We start from the raw sequence: 17038 nt of genomic DNA on the forward strand, positions 1-17038 counted from the left end.
GCCTAATTATTTTTAATTTCTTTAACATACATCCAAAATAATAACAGGAGCTGGCTAAAATAATGTAATAGCCTACAAAAAGGGGATGTCTGCTCACTGTTTTGCAGCTGCCAAACTTGATCTTTTAATACAAGTTTGGTGATGAAGAATTATTCCAAAGCAGTCTCACAAGCCAAACCCTTTATCGATAGTCTTGACTACTTGGCGAATGTAGTGGGCATGACAAAAAAAACTGACTTCATTGAGAGGGGAGGCTATGCTTTAAAATCAAATAAAACAAAAAAAATGGTGAAAAAACAGTTTGTGTTTCTAAATACGAGGTTTATGGGCACAAAATGCACGTCTCTCTCGTTCCATGTGTATATGGGCACTGTACGTCATGGCTGGATAGGCTACGCTTCCGTTGTCAAAATCCACGCCATAACCCACCGCGTTACCGCTAAGACCAGATTTTGGTTGGTCTTAAATATCCCCACCAGCGTATACTGAAATCGGCACTTTGGCGCATGTTTTTATGGACACACCTCAGATATTGCCACCCATCCCACCTCAGCGCAAGTGACTGGTAAGACAAGACTGGTAAATTACCAATCCTGGTGCTAGGGTTTGAAAATAGAAGAGTGCCAGCTTTAACAGGTCAAAATTGCATTTGACAATTGCATTTGACCACCTGCAAATAGAGCCCTGAATGTGAAATGTTTTCTTATTATGAATGACGAAAAGTACCTTGTTGTTTCTTCCGGCACATTACAGTGAAGAGTGTAGCGAAGGCAGACATGATGACTAGCGGGACAGTGATGGCCATGGCTCTGATAGGCCCTGCCCACGGGGAGTGGACTGAGAGGGACAACAGACAGAAAAAAGACACATTTAAATAACAAGCAAATACATTTCCAATTAACTATAAATGTGCTTTTACTCAGCAAAGTGAACATAAAACACCCGGAAGACTTGGGCAACTCCCCAGTCATCCAGGCTTATGTAATGTAATGTGAGTTTAGTAAGAGGGTATCAGTCCAGATGCAAGACTGATGTTAGCTAGTAGCAGGCAGCTCACCTTGGCTTACATGGTACTGGGCCTGTCTTCTGGTAGTGTTGGTGTCATCTCTCAGCTGAAGGACAAAAGATGTATATGGAAGGAAATATATGTCAGCTGAGATTGCTTCAGTGGGTTTCTTCATGGTTTACATCAGTGGTGCGTCCACAATAGCACCTTATTATTTCCCATGGTGCACTGCTTTTAACCAGCGCCATGAGAATCATTCTTTACCTCAATCGCATAGGTTCCTGGCATCACATCTTGAAGAACGCATGTTGTTATGGGCAGATTGAACTCCTTTGCAAAAAATAGAGGAGAACGGTGCATTATTATCATGCTGTTTCTGTAGCGATACAATGTCCAGAGCTGAGGAGTCTCATGCATTTCTGACTGAGGGTTTGGAATACTGACATCATAATAGTTCATTTTTTTCACCTCTTAACCAATCATATTGGCGATGACCTAAGCAGGTCCTGTTTCTAAAACACAGTATGAGAGAGAGTGGGGACCTGAATGAGAGCTACAGCTAGCTAGGGGGGCTTTGGCTTTTATCATTGTTCGAAGACAGAACAAGTAGGGCAGAGCAGCTACAAGACTTGACTGACAGGAGGAGGAACAGGGGAGATTATATGATTTTTCTCTTTCTCTCCACAGCTAAAACAATGCATCCTGGATACAAAGTGCTGTCTGTTCTGGCAACGTGTGTGAGAGAGGAGACTCTCCTCGAGCCCTGAATAATGAAGTTATGTTCTGCTGGGAATATCTTCAGTAACTCAGTGGGTCTGATCAAACACGTCCTTTCAAATGTGATTTGCTTTTGCCAGCCAGAGGGACAGGGTTTGCTTTTGCCAGCCAGAGGGACAGGGTTTGCTTTTGCCAGCCAGATGGACAGGGTTTGCACCTTTCAGACTTTTCAACAGGTAAACCTAAACAAGCACGGGTCACGTATTGAAATGATTTAATTCTGATTGTCACTGACTGACTGACAGTGAAAGTAGGATAGTCCATGATGTGTCCCAGGAGGTTATAGGATGTCAGAGAGAGGCCCGGTAGAAAGAGGCCGGGGACAAGACACGTCAACATACCATAACCGTACTACACCCTCCTCAATGTCTGGGAAACACATTAGAAGCAGCTCAGGGCCAATATTCCATAAATGTCTCAGAGTGAGAGTGCTTATCTCATGATTTGACCTATTAGATAATAATGAATGAGATTATATGGACTTTGGGGCAGATCAGCACTCTTAGCGACGCCTTACCAGTAAAAACGATGTGGCCAAATCATAATGTAATCATGCTCTTACTGGTTTGCAGCGTTTAAGCCTGAATGGTCCCTCCTGTCGTAGTTTGTAGTACAGGTAGTAGACGGTGAAGCCGAAGGTGGAGGGGGCATGGTCGAAGACAACATGGAGGTTGGAGCCCAGCTGGGAGATGTTGAGAGTCTTGGGCTTCCAGACTGGTCACAACCACCAGACAGAGACACACACAGAGACAGAGAGATTAATCCATGTATAGGACCAAATGGGCATTATAGGAATTTCTGGTGGTTTCATCCATAATCATTATTTTTCACAATTCTTTCACAACATTACTTCAATAAACAGTAGCGGTCACTCAACTCAATTACAAAACAATTAGGACATCATATTACTATGTTACATGTTAACACAACGCTGTTACGAGAGTAATTACAGTAGTAGCAAACAGATATGGGAAACTTGATAACTTACATGGTTTGCAGACCAGGTTGTCTGGGCCCAGTAGAACTTCACAGGCTGAAAACAAAGACAAAAGGAGTCTTCAACAACAGTTATAATACTATTACTGTTCGCTACAACGTTATCAAATGGGGCCAAGAGTTTTCCTCCAGATCAGGTCAAGAAAAACTCCTGTCTTGGCTGTATTGATATTCCAAGTTGGTGGTAGTGACTTAACTCTGAGTTCTAGTTCCAGCCTACAACTAGGGCCCCTGCAGTTTGAGCTGCATTCCACTTACAGTTTGTGCGCAGGAAGGACGGGGGGAAGAAGCTGTCGTTCATGACGGTGGGGAAGGGAACAACACGGACCATGTAATCTGTCTCAAAGGCCAGGCCAGGGAAGGGCTGTGAGCTCATCTTCTGTCAAGGAATAACAGCGCATACTTCAGGGTAAAAGTCAGCCAGCACTCACAAATTAAGTATCGCTTCGATGTATTATCAGCCGTCAAAATGGATGTGTTTTTCGGTCATCAATTCTTTGAACGGCTACGGCACCCAAACACATAACTTGGTAAGACTTGAGCTAAGCTCATTCGCACACCTTACTTCCAGGTGCATGGAAGAAAAAAATCCCTGTTAGCCGAGTCTGCGGTGTGACTTACCACAGTCTTGTAGGAGAAGTTGAGCGGTCGTGGGTCTTTGAGGATCATGTGTTGACACTGTTTGCCCTCTGGGTTCTTATCCTCTAGGTATACTCTGAAGCCCTTCACATGCTCAATACCTGGACAGAATAACACACACACAGACAATACACGCGTTCAATACCTGAATAGAAACATGCACGTTCAATCGGTGACAAAAATGCACCCATGTCAGATGACAGCATATCACCACTAACACACCCATGACACTATCCCCCACGTATCACGTACAGAAGTTCCTCAATTAAAAGTTGAGTCATACAGCAGTATAGCGTGTGGTAGGCTGTTGTACCTTATGTGCTTACCGTTAATGCTTGTTCACACCACCAGAGGGTATCGTTGAGCACATCTACTCGATCTACTACATCATTTGACCGCTGCCGTTCAATTACGTATTCCCTTTTTCCTTGACGAAAAGAAAGCGGATCCTGGCCTTTAAGATATATTTCTGATATTTTAGCTGAATTGATGAATATTATGGTGTTTCCATAATATTAATGAATTTGTGTTTCTATAACAAAATGCATTTGACACTTGCCTATGTAGGCCTGTAGCTCACTGTACCTAAAACATCTGTTAATACAAGTCCTTCAAAAATAGGAATATGGGCAGAATATAATCGAAAATATTTGTACGGTCAAAGGCCGACAATCGGTCATTTCAATTCCCGGTCCATTCTCTTGTCGATATGGCTATAGTCCCTCTTACACTCCTTTATGTAATTAAGCTTTCACGCGTGTGTTTTTCTGTCTTGGTGCATGCTTCTTTGCACACATCATTTATGAAAAGAAGCCAATCCTGGCCTTTATTACTTAATAAGTATCTGATATTTTAGCTTAATTCATTTGATTCATATTATGGTGTTTCTATTCCAATAAAAGCAAAATTGCATTTTAGTAGGCCTATAGCTTACTAGGCGAGAACAGGGACAGAAGTAACAGTGCATTCGGAAAGTATTCAGAACCCTTCACTTTTTCCACATTTGGTTACGTTACAGCCTTATTCTAAAATTTATTAAATCGTCTAACATTGTCAATCTACACACAATAACCCATAATGACAAAGTAAAAACCGTTTTTTAGAAATGTAGAAAAATGGAAATATCACATTTATATAAGTATTCAGACCCTTCACTCAGTACTTTGTTGAAGCACATTTGGCAGCGATTACAGCCTTGAGTCCTCTTGGATATGAAGCTACAATCTTGGCACACCTGTATTTGGGGAGTTACTCCCATTCTTCTCTGCAGATCCTCTCAAGCTCTGTCAGGTTGGATTGGGAGAGTCGCTACACAGCTATTTTCAAGTCTCTCCAGAGATGCTCGATCGGTTCAAGTCCGGGCTCTGGCTGGGTCACTCAAGGACATTCAGAGACTAGTCCCGAAGCCACTTCTGCGTTGTCTTGGCTGTGTGCGGGCTGTCATGTGCCTTTTACTGAGGAGTGGCTTTCGTCTGCCCACTCTACCATAAAGGCCTGATTGATGGAGTGCTGCAGAGATGGTTGTCCTTCTGGAAGGTTCTCCCATCTCCACAGAGCAACTCTGGAGCCCTGTCAGATTGACCATGGGGTTCTTGGTCTCCTCCCTGACCAAGACCCTTCTCCCCTGATTGCACAGTTTGGCTGGGCGGCCAGCTCTAGGAAGAGTCTTGGTGGATACTTGGTAGATACTTTCATATCAGTTTCCTCCAGCATTTTCACAAGGTCCTTTGCTGTTGTTCTGGGATTGATTTGCACTTTTCGCACCAAAGTACGTTCATCTCTAGTAGACAGAACGCTTCTCCTTCCTGAGCGGTATGACAGCTGCGTGGTCCCATGGTGTTTATACATGCGTACTATTGTTTGTACAGATGAACGTGGTACGTTCGGAAATTGCGTTTGGAAATTGCTCCCAAGGATGAACCAGACGTGGAGGTCTACAATAATTTTTTCTGAGGTCTTGGCTGAATTCTTTTGATTTTCTCATGATGTCAAGCAAAGAGGCACCGAGTTTGAAGGTAGGCCTTGAAATACATCCACAGGTACACCTCCAATTGACTCAAATGATGTCAATTAGCCTATCAGAAGCTTCTAAAGCCATGACATCATTTTCCAAGCTGTTTAAAAGGCACCGTCAAATTGTTGTATGTAAACTTCTGACCCACTGGTATTGTAATACAGTGAGTTATAAGTTAACTTCTTTGGGGTAGGGGGCAGTATTTTCACGTCCGGATGAAAAGCGTGCCCAGAGTAAACAGCCTGCTACTCAGCCATAAAAGCTAGAATATGCATATTATTAATAGATTTGGATAGAAAACACTCTGAAGTTTCTAAAACTGTTTGTATGATGTCAGTGAGTATAACAGAACTCATATGGCATGCAAAAACCTGAGAAGAAATCCAACCAGGAAGTGGGAAATCTGAGGTTGGTCGATTTTCAACTCAGCCCCTATTGAAGATACAGGGGGATATTGGTCATGTTGCACTTCCTAAGGCGTCCTCTAGATGTCAACAGTCTTTAGAGCCTTGTCTGATGCGTCTACTTTGAAGTGGGGCCAAATGAGAGGGGATTGAGTAAGGTCTACCATGAGCTGAACATGCGCTGACCATGCGCGTTCATGTGAGAGCGAGCTCTGTTCCATCGCACTTCTGAATTCTCCGGTTGGAACATCATTGAAGAATTATGTTAAAAACATCCTAAAGATTGATTCAATACTTCGTTTGTCATGTTTTTACAGACTGTAATATAACTTTAACTCTTCGTCCGTACTTTCCGCTGGACTTGCACGCGTGTCGTGAGTTTGGAAAGTGTACTGAACGCTAGAACAACAAGGAGGAATTTGGACATAAATGGACATTATCGAAAAAAACAAACATTTATTGTGGAACTGGGATTCCTGGGAATGCATTCTGATGAAGATCAAAGGTAAGTGAATGTTTAAATGTTATTTCTGACTTCTGTTGACTGCACAATATGGCGGATATATTTTTGTCTTGATTGGACTCTGAGCGCCGACCTCAGATTATTGCATGGTTTGCTTTTTCCGTAAATCTTTTTTGAAATCTGACACAGCGGTTGCATTAAGGAGAAGTGCATCTAAAGTTCCATGCATAACACTTGTATTTTCATCAACATTTATAATGAGTATTTCTGTAAATTGATGTGGCTCTCTGCAAAATCAGATGTTTTGGAACTACTGAATGTAACGTGCCAATGTAAACTCAGATTTTTGGATATAATATGAACTTTACCGAACAAAACATACATGTATTGTGTAACATGAAGTCCTATGAGTGTCATCTGATGAAGATCAAAGGTTAGTGATTAATTTTATCTATATTTCTGTTTTATGTGAATCCTCTCTTTGGCTGGAAAAATGGCTGTGTTATTCTGTGAATAGGCACTCACCTAACGTAATTGTTTGGTTTGCTTTCGTCGTAAAGCCTTTTTGAAATCAGACACTGTGGCTGGATTTACAACAAGTGTATCTTTAAAATGGTGTAAAATACATGTATGTTTGAGGAATTTTAATTATGGGATTTCTGTTGTTTTGAATTTGGCGCCCTGCAGTTTCACTGGCTGTTGACGGGGTGGGACGCTACCGTCCCACGTACCCTAGAGAGGTTAAATAATCTGTCTGTAAACAATTGTTGGAAAAACTACTTGTATCATACACAAAGTAGATGTCCTAACCGACTTGTCAAAACTATAGTTTGTTAAGTGGTTGAAAAAACAAGACTTAATGACTCCAACATAAGTGTATGTAAACTTCCGACTTCAACTGTGTGTGTGTATATATATATATATATAGGTTCCCTAAAATGGAGGGACTATGTACAAAAAGTGCTGTAATTTCTCAACAGTTCACCCGATATGAATGAAAATACCCTAAAATGAAAGCTGACAGGCTGCACTTCAGCCTCAGTCATTGTATCATTTCAAATCCAAAGTCCTGGATTACAGAGCCAAAACAACAAAAAATGGTGTCACTGGCCCAATACTTTAGGAGCTCACTGTCTCACATGTAAAGGACCATCTAAAAAGAGCAACTATGTGAATAACACATTTTTTAACCAAACATGTCAGATAAAACCCAAGGTCACAATATGTCCTCTACCGTTAGCAACTATAATTTCATTTCTAGGGTAACTTCCATAAAGCACAAATAATTTTAACTGGGGCCCAAAACAATGAATAAAAACATGGCCAAAACATGACCAAAGTACAAATATTGTGAGGAAAAAATGTTAAATCCTAATCATGAAGCGGATGTTGTTTGTGAAGTTAGTAGGAGTCCACACACATTAGCTAGTTACACTCACACACGCTTGAGGTAAGGGCATAGTACCAAACATGTTTTTATGAGAGACCATAATTTGAGCTGGCAGAAGAGAGGGGCTGTGCCCTGGCAGAGGACCACACCTGGGTTCAAAGACCATTTGAAATCTTTCAAATACTTTGTGTTTGTTTTAGCCTTTCTGGAGTACCAGGTGGGCAGGATTTGCACTTTTAGGACTTCTATTTATTCATAGCAACAGGCAAGCTCAAGCAAGCACAGCTAAGCATTTGAAATATATGTTTTAATAGTATTTGAACCCAGGTATGCAGAGGACAAGAGGGAGGGTGTCTGCGTGCCAAGGAAGTATTCCCGTGCCCTTCAAAGTGTGCCAGCGCACCTCCCACGTTAATTACACTTCTACCTTATCAGTCCGAGGCATCAGCAGAGGCAGAAAACACACATTCCCTGTGGCTTCTATTACCACTGTGGGGAGCGGAGACTGTGTGTGTGCAAGCTTAGAAGTTGAAAGAGCCTCCTCTTTGTGGTGGTGGTGGTAACTCTACACCTCATCCACTCCATCCTTTACCTCTTCTACCGCCACACAGATATCAGCAGCCTCACCGTCAACACGTCAGACACAGAGGAGAGGGGAAAAACTGGAAGGAAAAAGCTGTCAGACAGGTTGGGCTGTCTTCCGGCGTGTTTCCCCCCCCCCCCCCGGCGTCGGTAGCTTCAGCTTTCTAACTACTTGATTCAAAGTAGGAAAGAGCCCCCCCCCCTCTCCGTTTATTTTTCCTGCTTCTTTCTTTAACCCTCTACCTGAGCAGTGGTGCCCCTGTCCTAGGGCTTAACCCCTGGAGAATAACAGGCTACATTGTCCTGAGGATCAGCCATGGCTTCAGTAGTGCCTCAGTTGACGGAAGAGGAAGCCTCCCTTTTCTCAGTCTTGCTCTCTCTGTCACACACACACACACACATATATATAGCATGCAAACAGAGACACTTAAGACAACCACACACAGTGCTTACACACACACACTTCTTCAAACATATCACAGCGTTGTTGTGTAAGATATGGATCCCTTCCTCCTCCCTTCCCTCAGATCTGTGACTGTCAGGGTAGCAGAGTAAGCCTACTGGGGGAAGGTAAACTGCCCTGCGTCTTTGATCAGGACAAGCCCAACAACACAGCACGGGGCTTTGAAGATGAGTCCTTTCTTTACCCTCTTCTCTCCTGTTCCAAAACCTCTTACCTCTACAAATGACTCTTTGGCCTGAGATACTGAAGATAAACAAACGACTCCTGTGTGCAACCAGGTGTAGGAAGCACACGTGTCTTCCAGCACACATGCCGAGGTTTTAAAATGTTAGTGTCGCCCAGATGTAATATGATCTACCCAAAACAATCCGGGTAGAAACGTTTCAAAGTAGGTCAACCACTAACTTCTGGATACGGATTTCCGCTCACTAGGAGTGACTGCTCAAATCTAACCTCAAGACACTGGGTTCGATTTTGCCCGTTGATCTCTAGTCTGTATCATGACTTATCACATGGAAGAATTTAAAATGCGTAGGTTCATACCCAGAGGGCTGGTCGTCCAGTGGACCACCACGGCAGCCTGGCTGTCACAGGAGAGGTGGCCGAATGTCATATTGTTCACCCCATGGATGGCATGCTTCCCCAACGGGCTCCAGTTCACAGAGCAGTCTGGCGGAGGAGAACAGAGGAGGAGACGATAAGAAAGAGGATATCAGAGTTAGAGTATGCTAATGATGGAGGAGAGGTTGTCGAAAGTCAAAACAACCTTGTCACAATTAAACTTGTTTACAGTGTCGAGTCCTAAAATTAGACTCCCTCTTCTACCGCACAGAGAATCACCCCCAAAATCACACCTTAAAAAAGAGAAGAGGATGGATCACAGAGCGTGGTTAAGATGGGAAGCTCAGAACGGGGCTCCCTGGATGAAGAATAATGGACGGGTGAGTGGGTGAGATTCTCTCTGAGCCAAGTCTGGGGACAAGAATGTGCAGCCATGCAAGGAGCCGTCCCCTCCTCTCCCATCTCTTTTGACTATGATCCCTATGTCCTCTCAGGTAGAGGTAGAGGAAGAGGAGCAGCGGGCTGTGTCACACACGCCCCCTGGCTCTGAGCTGCAGTCGATTGTGATGCTAAACCAGAGAGGGGCTTTTCAGAAAAGCTGTTCCCTCTGACAGTCATGGATAATAGCAGCTGACTGCTGGGAATTATTATTATATTTATTTTTTTTAAAATCAGGATTTGTTACAGGAGAGAAAACGTTGACTTCGAGATATTAACTTTTAGTTGGTGGAGGGTCTGAGACAGAATTGGCAACTTGAGGTGGTAAAATGTCAACGTTAGTATGGAATGGGAAAGGGCAGGCAGTTTTCATGCAAGGCCATGTGAAATAGTGAACCCCTTGAGAGCGATAGCGCGAGAGAGAGAGAGAGAGAAAAAGAAAGGACTCACTGTCTGTTCGGAATGTGACCCCGCGCTTCCGACCATTCTCGTCAGAACTTGACTGGACCTGGAGCCCCTGCAAGAAAGAAAGATGGTGAAACCACAAGTATAACTGGCAGACTAATACATATCAATACAACCACCTCATGTTGCCGATGCTCAGACGGACAGGCTGCGGCCTCACAGGAATGCGAAGAAAATCAGCCTGCTTAAATGAACAATAGAATTACGTACTTACATGAAATATTGGATCTGTACACAATAACCCAGCAGTTGGCATACTGTTGTATTAACAGCCAAACTGAAAATAAGAGGGGCAATTCCACGGTAACGGAATTACGGCGGGGACTCAAGATTATTCACTTTAAAATGTACTCCAAAGAAAAACTTAAGGTTATTGAGTGACCCCGGTTCTCTTACATTAGGAGTGAGACATCTTACAGCGGGATTCACCAGAATCTCCTAAGTAGCTTGAAGAACCAAATCATACACGTCTGTCGGAGACAGGTCGAGTGGCGAATGAGGAAGAACCTACCTTCATACTTAGAGCTACTCGCCCGCCCTCTGATCATCTCGAGCAAACCAAACTTCCTCACACTCTTGCAAGTAGGGGAATGCGGTGAGATGTCTCACTCATAATATCAGAGAATCAGAGTTATGCCAGTAACCTTAAGTTCTTTCAATTTTGTGTTTCAACATCTTATGGTGGGATATGGCCAACTCTCGGATCGCACATGAGCTCGAAGCCAGGTAGTTCCAACGTATCAACCCTCAGAGGCTCGACACGGGAGGACAGTATGCTCCAACAAAAGGTGCAGTGACGTCTAGTCGGTAGAACCTTGAAAGTAACAGGGGATGCCCAACAAGCCGCATCGCAAATATCCTGTAAGGAGATGACCTTGAACAGTGCCATACCCCTGGTGGAGTGAGCCTTTAGGCCCTGCGGAGGCAGGAACCCCTTGCTATTATAGGCCAATATATTACCTTTCACAATGCAATGTGACAATTGACGAGAAAGGGAGGTGCCCAGGACCAAGAGTTGGACACACTTGTGCAAAGCTCTCATCCTATCCAAGTATATGCGCAATGAGCGTACTGGACATAGAAAAGGCGGCGGGTGGAATGCCACAAGCTCCAAGGCGAGACAATTGTAATTGCTGCTAACCTTAGGCATAAAAGGCGGGGTTGGGCAAATACGTAACCTTGGAAAAGCCCTGGGCAAACTGTAGACACGAATGGTGAACTGACAGTGCTCAAATTATGGATGTAACGATGACCAGCAGAGCAGTCTTAAAATGGAGAGATATTTCATCGCCACGCTCTCCAGCAGCTCAAAAAAGCCAGCTGTGAAAATAGCCTCAAGCACAATTGACAAATCCCATGATGGGACTAAATGCTTGGGAACTGCCCCCTTCATGAAACATTACGGGGGGGGGGGGGGGGGTCCCACCGATTTCTTTCCGAAGCTTACATGACAGGCCCGAGATAGACCTTGACAGTGAAGAAAGCCTTCCCTCTGTCCAAAAGGTCCTACAGAAAGCATACAACCTTGCATACAGAGCATTGGTAAGGAATGAACCCCTTTTCAGTCACACGACTTGTCAAAATGCATCACTTATTTCCGTACAGTGAGCATGTAGAAGGGGCCCTAGCACTCTGGATAGTCTATGATCCCGAGAGGCAAGCCTGTCACATCCAGATTTAACCTCTCACGGGCCAGGCCCAGAGGACCATGGCTTCCGGGTAAGGTTTAAAAATACAAATACAAATTTGTAATTGCTCTGTTCACTTGGGCAGCAGAGCCCTCTAACGGGAGTTGCCAAGGCTCACCGTATAGCAGGAGAATGATCTCCGCTATCCAGAGCTTGCCTTGCCATGGAAGGGCTACCAAGATGAGAGATGAGCCTTCTTCCCTCACTCTGGCCAGAGTGGGGAGTACGAGGCTGAGGAAAAGCGTGAAGTAAAATCCTTGGCCAAGGGTGTGCTAGCGCGTCTCTCGCAAAGAACAATGAGCAGTGCATGTTTTGTTGATATGCAAAGAGATCTGCAGATGCTTGACCGTATCTCTACCAGATCTGTTTCACCACTTAAGGAAGGAGTCTCCAATCCCCTTGATGGGGATTCCCTCTGGACAATAAGTCTGCTCCCATGTTCAGTATGCCCGAGACATGGGTCGCATGTAGAGACAGTAGGTGTGCTCTGCTCAGCAGAATAATCCTGACGGATAGTCTGTAAGCACAGCAAGCGAGTGCTACCCTGGCTGTTGATGTACGCCACTACAGTCGTATTTGTCCATTCTGATCAAGACGTGACAAATCTGAAGGGTTGACGGTTTTTCATTGAAAGAAGTACTGTCAGCAATTCAAGGTAATTTATGTGAGCAATATGGAGATGAGGTCCATACTCCGTTTCCTTCATTTCCCTCATGAACTGCACCCCAGCCCGTGAGTGACGCATCTGACGTCACCACTACCCCTAAGGGAATGCCAGGAATGAAGATCGAGTGACTTTTCCAGTGACTAGAGTCGAAAGACATGCGGACGTCACCTCTCTGGCGATTGAAAGTGACGCCTTGTACACAAATGTTGGGCAAACACCCAACGCTGGTGAATGATGGCTGACAATAAGAGGTAAGTTTGATAGTTTTCCAGTAGAGAAACTAGCTAACCAACTAGCTAGCTAATCAACTATGGATTTCAATATTGAAATTGAAGTAGCTATTTGTTCTTCTGTTATTAAAAGCAGGCTATTGATAAGGGCAAGTGAGGTTAATGTTAGCTATCTAGCTAAATGTTTAACCATGTGGTTTAACCAAAGCCAAGGTGATTTCATTTTCTATACAACTCTGGTTTAACTAAGAGCATTGTACCTAAGTCGAGGAGGGGCTTAGTAGAGGAGGATTTGCATGACTGGGTGGCAGAAGAGGGGGGAGAGGCAGGTTGAGAACAGACAGGGAAGACCATCACTGGGGAAGAGGTCAGTGATTGAGAAGGGGGAGCAACAGACGTCAGGCTCTGAATCAAATGATAGCCAATATTGTAAACTGCTAACCGCATACTTCGCGATACAATTTGAAGTTGTTCTCTGCTCAGCTGACAGACATGAGATACAGGAGTCCATTCTGTTGCAAGTAGGGTACCTTGGCTTTCCTCTATGCACAGCACTCTGGGGACTTCCTGTAGGTAACCATGTCATCCACCAATCATCCCGTAACTTAATCATTCGTGATACTGAGAGTTCCTCCAATTTCTTTGATGCTGTATGAAGACATTGTGCACAGGACATTTGTCACAGAGAGGATGACCAGCTTCTGTCTATTGGTTAGAAAGATGGTTCTATACTGTATGGTGGGACATTTGTGTCTGTAAAAATGTATTTTATATAATAACCATCATATCGAAGTAAACTTGGGAGTCGTGATGAAATGGTGTGTGTGGTCCTCCCACTTACGACTCTGGAAACCATGCAGTTCATTAGGCTACAGATTAAATAAATTATGAGTTCTAAATAAATAAAGGTGAAATAAAATAGAAATAAATGATTTCACTAGATGGTGAAAGTGCTCGGTATGAGTTTGATGCTCCTTTCGAATAAATGTCGAGGGTCTTATCTGGTGACATGATGATCGATGATTTGATGCCGTTTGACAAATATTATCCATAATAATCTCATCATATAGACTAACCTACCTCGCACTGTAGGCCTTTCTGCAAGCTGTTGGCTAGAGCGCACCTGCCAAGACCAGAGTAGGCACAGGCAACAGGTAGTTTTGTTACAATCGTTCCAGTTGACAATGAGATGGAAACACATTGAACATTCCATTTTTATTCGGTACATGAAAACTTAAGCAAAAAAAGTACATTTTGTTTGCACTACCTCATCAGTTTGGTGGAAACATACCACTGGTGGGAAAATATGCAGATTTTCTTAATGCAGATTTTTGAATATTTTCATGAAAATCTGTCACCAATTGGATAGAAACCTAGCTAATGCACAGCAATGAGTAGTGTAGGTAAGGGATGAAGTGAAAACCTATAGGAGGATAGCTCTCCATGAGGTGGGTTGGGCATGTAAGGACAGCAAGCCGTTAAATTCTGAGCCATGCTGACTGACAAGTGGCGTGGATTGGTACTGGGCAATTCCATGATAACGGAGTGATGCTGAGACTCCGATATTTCCCCTTTTAAATGCATGTTAAACAAACCAATGATTGGAAATTGTTAAAAGTAGTCCTTGTGCATAGACTTGTATGTTTTTTTTCACTTTGACAGCATTGGTTGTGGTTTGAAAAAATCTGAATGGTAGCATAAATCCACGGGCATGGAATTGCCCTACAGCTCGGTTCAGTCCTACGTCGTGTTAGCACTTACTTAGCTAAATGGTTATCCATAGTTGCCTCCTTTGATACAGCCACAGCAGTCTTGAAATGGACTGTTACCTTGAATGCGACGTTAAAACTCGGACATTTTCTGACATCTTATTTTCCTTTCTCTCACTCCGGTTGTTCTCAGGAGACAGGTCAGTGTCTGTAGAGATAACACGGCTTGACCAGGTGGAGTCAGGCTTCTACCTCATTGCGCTGAGAGGACGCCAGGTTTGGACCAGTGAATCACCAAGTCTTCTTATGCCTTGCATACACAACTTAGCACATACTGTATCGCTCAACCTTCCTCAAACTCCAGTGCCCTACATTTGTTTACCTTTTACCTATGTCTAAGGCTTTTAAAATTGAGACTTCAACTCCATACTAAACCCAATTCCATATCCTGTACTGTTCTGCACTCTATAGATTATGCTGATGCCCCACTGTAAGAACCTGGAGATATTCACTGGTTCTGAGGGAGGTGACATGGACATAAACAGCGGTACCGCTGTCTGGACAACAGCCAGGGCTGCTGCAACTTCATCTTTAGTGTGTCAGCTCTGCTGCACCTGGGGATAAAAAAGGTATGGCAACACACTACCAACAGTCATGTATGCTTAAACATACTTGTATGCTCATTTGTGTTTCTGGAGGCAAAAAATAATAATAAAAAAAATCTAAAAATCAGGCAGTAGGGATGTTCTGTTGATAAAATGCGTGAATTGGACCATTTTCCTGTCCTGCTAAGCATTGGAATTGTAACAAGTACTTTTTTGGTGTCAATGACAATGTATGGAGTAAAAAGTGCATTATTTTGTGTGTAGTAAAGGTAGTTAAAAATATAAATAAAGTACATACCCCCAAGAACTACTTAAGTAGTACTTAAGTATTTTTACTTGAAGTACTTTACACCACTGCTGTTACTACAATTTAAAAAAGGTAAAAACTCAAAACAATTCCACAAAATAAGGAAAATGCAATGTAAACTAGACCCTACAGATGAGGGATGGGGATCGGCTGCCTGGCTGTATAGCTGGCTGATTGGATAACAGGCTGACGGTAGGGCCAGGAAGATTCCAGTGTCGCAATATTCTTTCCAGGGCAAAAATTCAAACAGTGGACCAAACTCTGGTTCTTTAAAAACCTGCTGTATGTAAAGTATTGTGTGTTATAGCTTGTGAAAATAAACACATGACAACATGATGCATGTTTCAAACATTAGGGCCGTTTTCCTAAATAAGTTAAACCCGCTTCATGTTTTGTTTCCTCGCCATGCTACTAAAAAGTCCTAACCCTACTGGATAGCTGGCTGGCACTGCCGGTATATCAAAGATCTTATCCATCCTCCCGTTTTAGAAAAGGATGCCCTTATCGCTGAGACAGAATGCCACACAATTAACCCCAACTAGGGAAATAGATTTATACAAAGCCTGGGAAACAATAACAGACCATTCAGACCATAGTAAGCCTTGTTACTGTGAGGCCTATGGTAGTTAAATGGTTTCAAGTAAATACATGTAATGGAGGGCAATTTGCATCAGTTCATTTATTCACTTATCAAATTGACAAAACCCTGAGTTCTAACTTCAGATCCCGATGTGGAACTTGAGTTTTTGCAACAACAAAAAATCCATTGACGTCAATGCATGATTTAAGCACGTCTTGAACTTGCCCGTTTCTCTCCTCCTCTCAGGATGTGTTGAGGCTGCCAACTAGTTCAAACCTTTCTCCCGCCAACACACGCTCCCGTCAACATACAAACTCCCACCTCTCCCTGCCCCTACCCACAGATTCCGACCTGCACCTCCAGATGTGTGCTCCCGAGTGGCACAGCGATCTAAGGCACTGCATCTCAGTGCAAGAGGCATCACTGGTTCGAATCCAAGCTGTATCACATCCGGCCGTGATTGGGAGTCCCATAGGGCGGCGCACAATTGGCCCAGCGTCGTCCGGGTTTGGCCGGTGTAGGCAGTCATTGTAAATAAGAATTTGTTCTCAACTGACTTGCCTAGTTAAATAACGGTTAAATAAAATTAAAAATTAAAGTGTGTGTGTTTGGAGTGAAGCAGAAAAGAGGGAGACCGGCTAGAGACTAGACCACCATGGATGAACAGGAGAAGCCATTAACTGTGGTATCCACCTTCCACATCACTTCCATGTGTTCTTAACCCAACCATTACCTATTCATCAATAGATTTCCCTAAGGTCATTACAGGAGAGGCTCCATCCTCTTAAACAGGTTTTTCCACATTTCAACACTTTTTCTCCCAGTCTCTCCATCCAACACTTTAGGCTAAAGACACACCTCAGTCTTTTACTAAGAGCTGAAGATTAAGATTTGAAGCAAATTATCCATGATTATTCTAATCCAATATACTGTATATCCCTATAGAGAACTCAAGTACTGTACGTGTCAGATACCGTGTGCGTTTTAACCCGTCAGGATGTGCTAGAAAGGGCCACTCCGCTGAGGAATTCTTTCGGAAGCGATCTCTGCCTAT

The 17038-nt window shown here is 43.4% G+C and overlaps 2 protein-coding genes across 2 annotated transcripts in view; one reads left to right on the top strand and one right to left on the bottom strand.

Moving 5' to 3' along the window:
- Positions 1-17038, top strand: part of LOC139536497 (V-type proton ATPase subunit S1-like protein) — a gene marked incomplete at its 5' end in the record, with an annotated part of 159742 nt that overhangs the window by 43270 nt on the left and 99434 nt on the right. The window lies entirely within an intron of this gene.
- Positions 1-17038, bottom strand: part of LOC139536484 (interleukin-17 receptor D-like) — a 41429-nt gene that overhangs the window by 2448 nt on the left and 21943 nt on the right. Inside the window, exons 2-10 of the mRNA XM_071337041.1 lie at positions 10184-10250; positions 9278-9403; positions 3401-3519; positions 3038-3158; positions 2772-2816; positions 2346-2497; positions 1271-1336; positions 1058-1112; positions 727-837 (exon numbers count right to left, since the gene is read on the bottom strand). Of these exons, the coding sequence (XP_071193142.1) occupies positions 727-837; positions 1058-1112; positions 1271-1336; positions 2346-2497; positions 2772-2816; positions 3038-3158; positions 3401-3519; positions 9278-9403; positions 10184-10250 (862 nt within the window). The remainder of the gene's footprint in view (positions 1-726; positions 838-1057; positions 1113-1270; positions 1337-2345; positions 2498-2771; positions 2817-3037; positions 3159-3400; positions 3520-9277; positions 9404-10183; positions 10251-17038) is intronic.

Source organism: Salvelinus alpinus, chromosome 12, assembly GCF_045679555.1.
Source record: "Salvelinus alpinus chromosome 12, SLU_Salpinus.1, whole genome shotgun sequence".
Taxonomy (NCBI): Eukaryota; Metazoa; Chordata; class Actinopteri; order Salmoniformes; family Salmonidae; genus Salvelinus; species Salvelinus alpinus.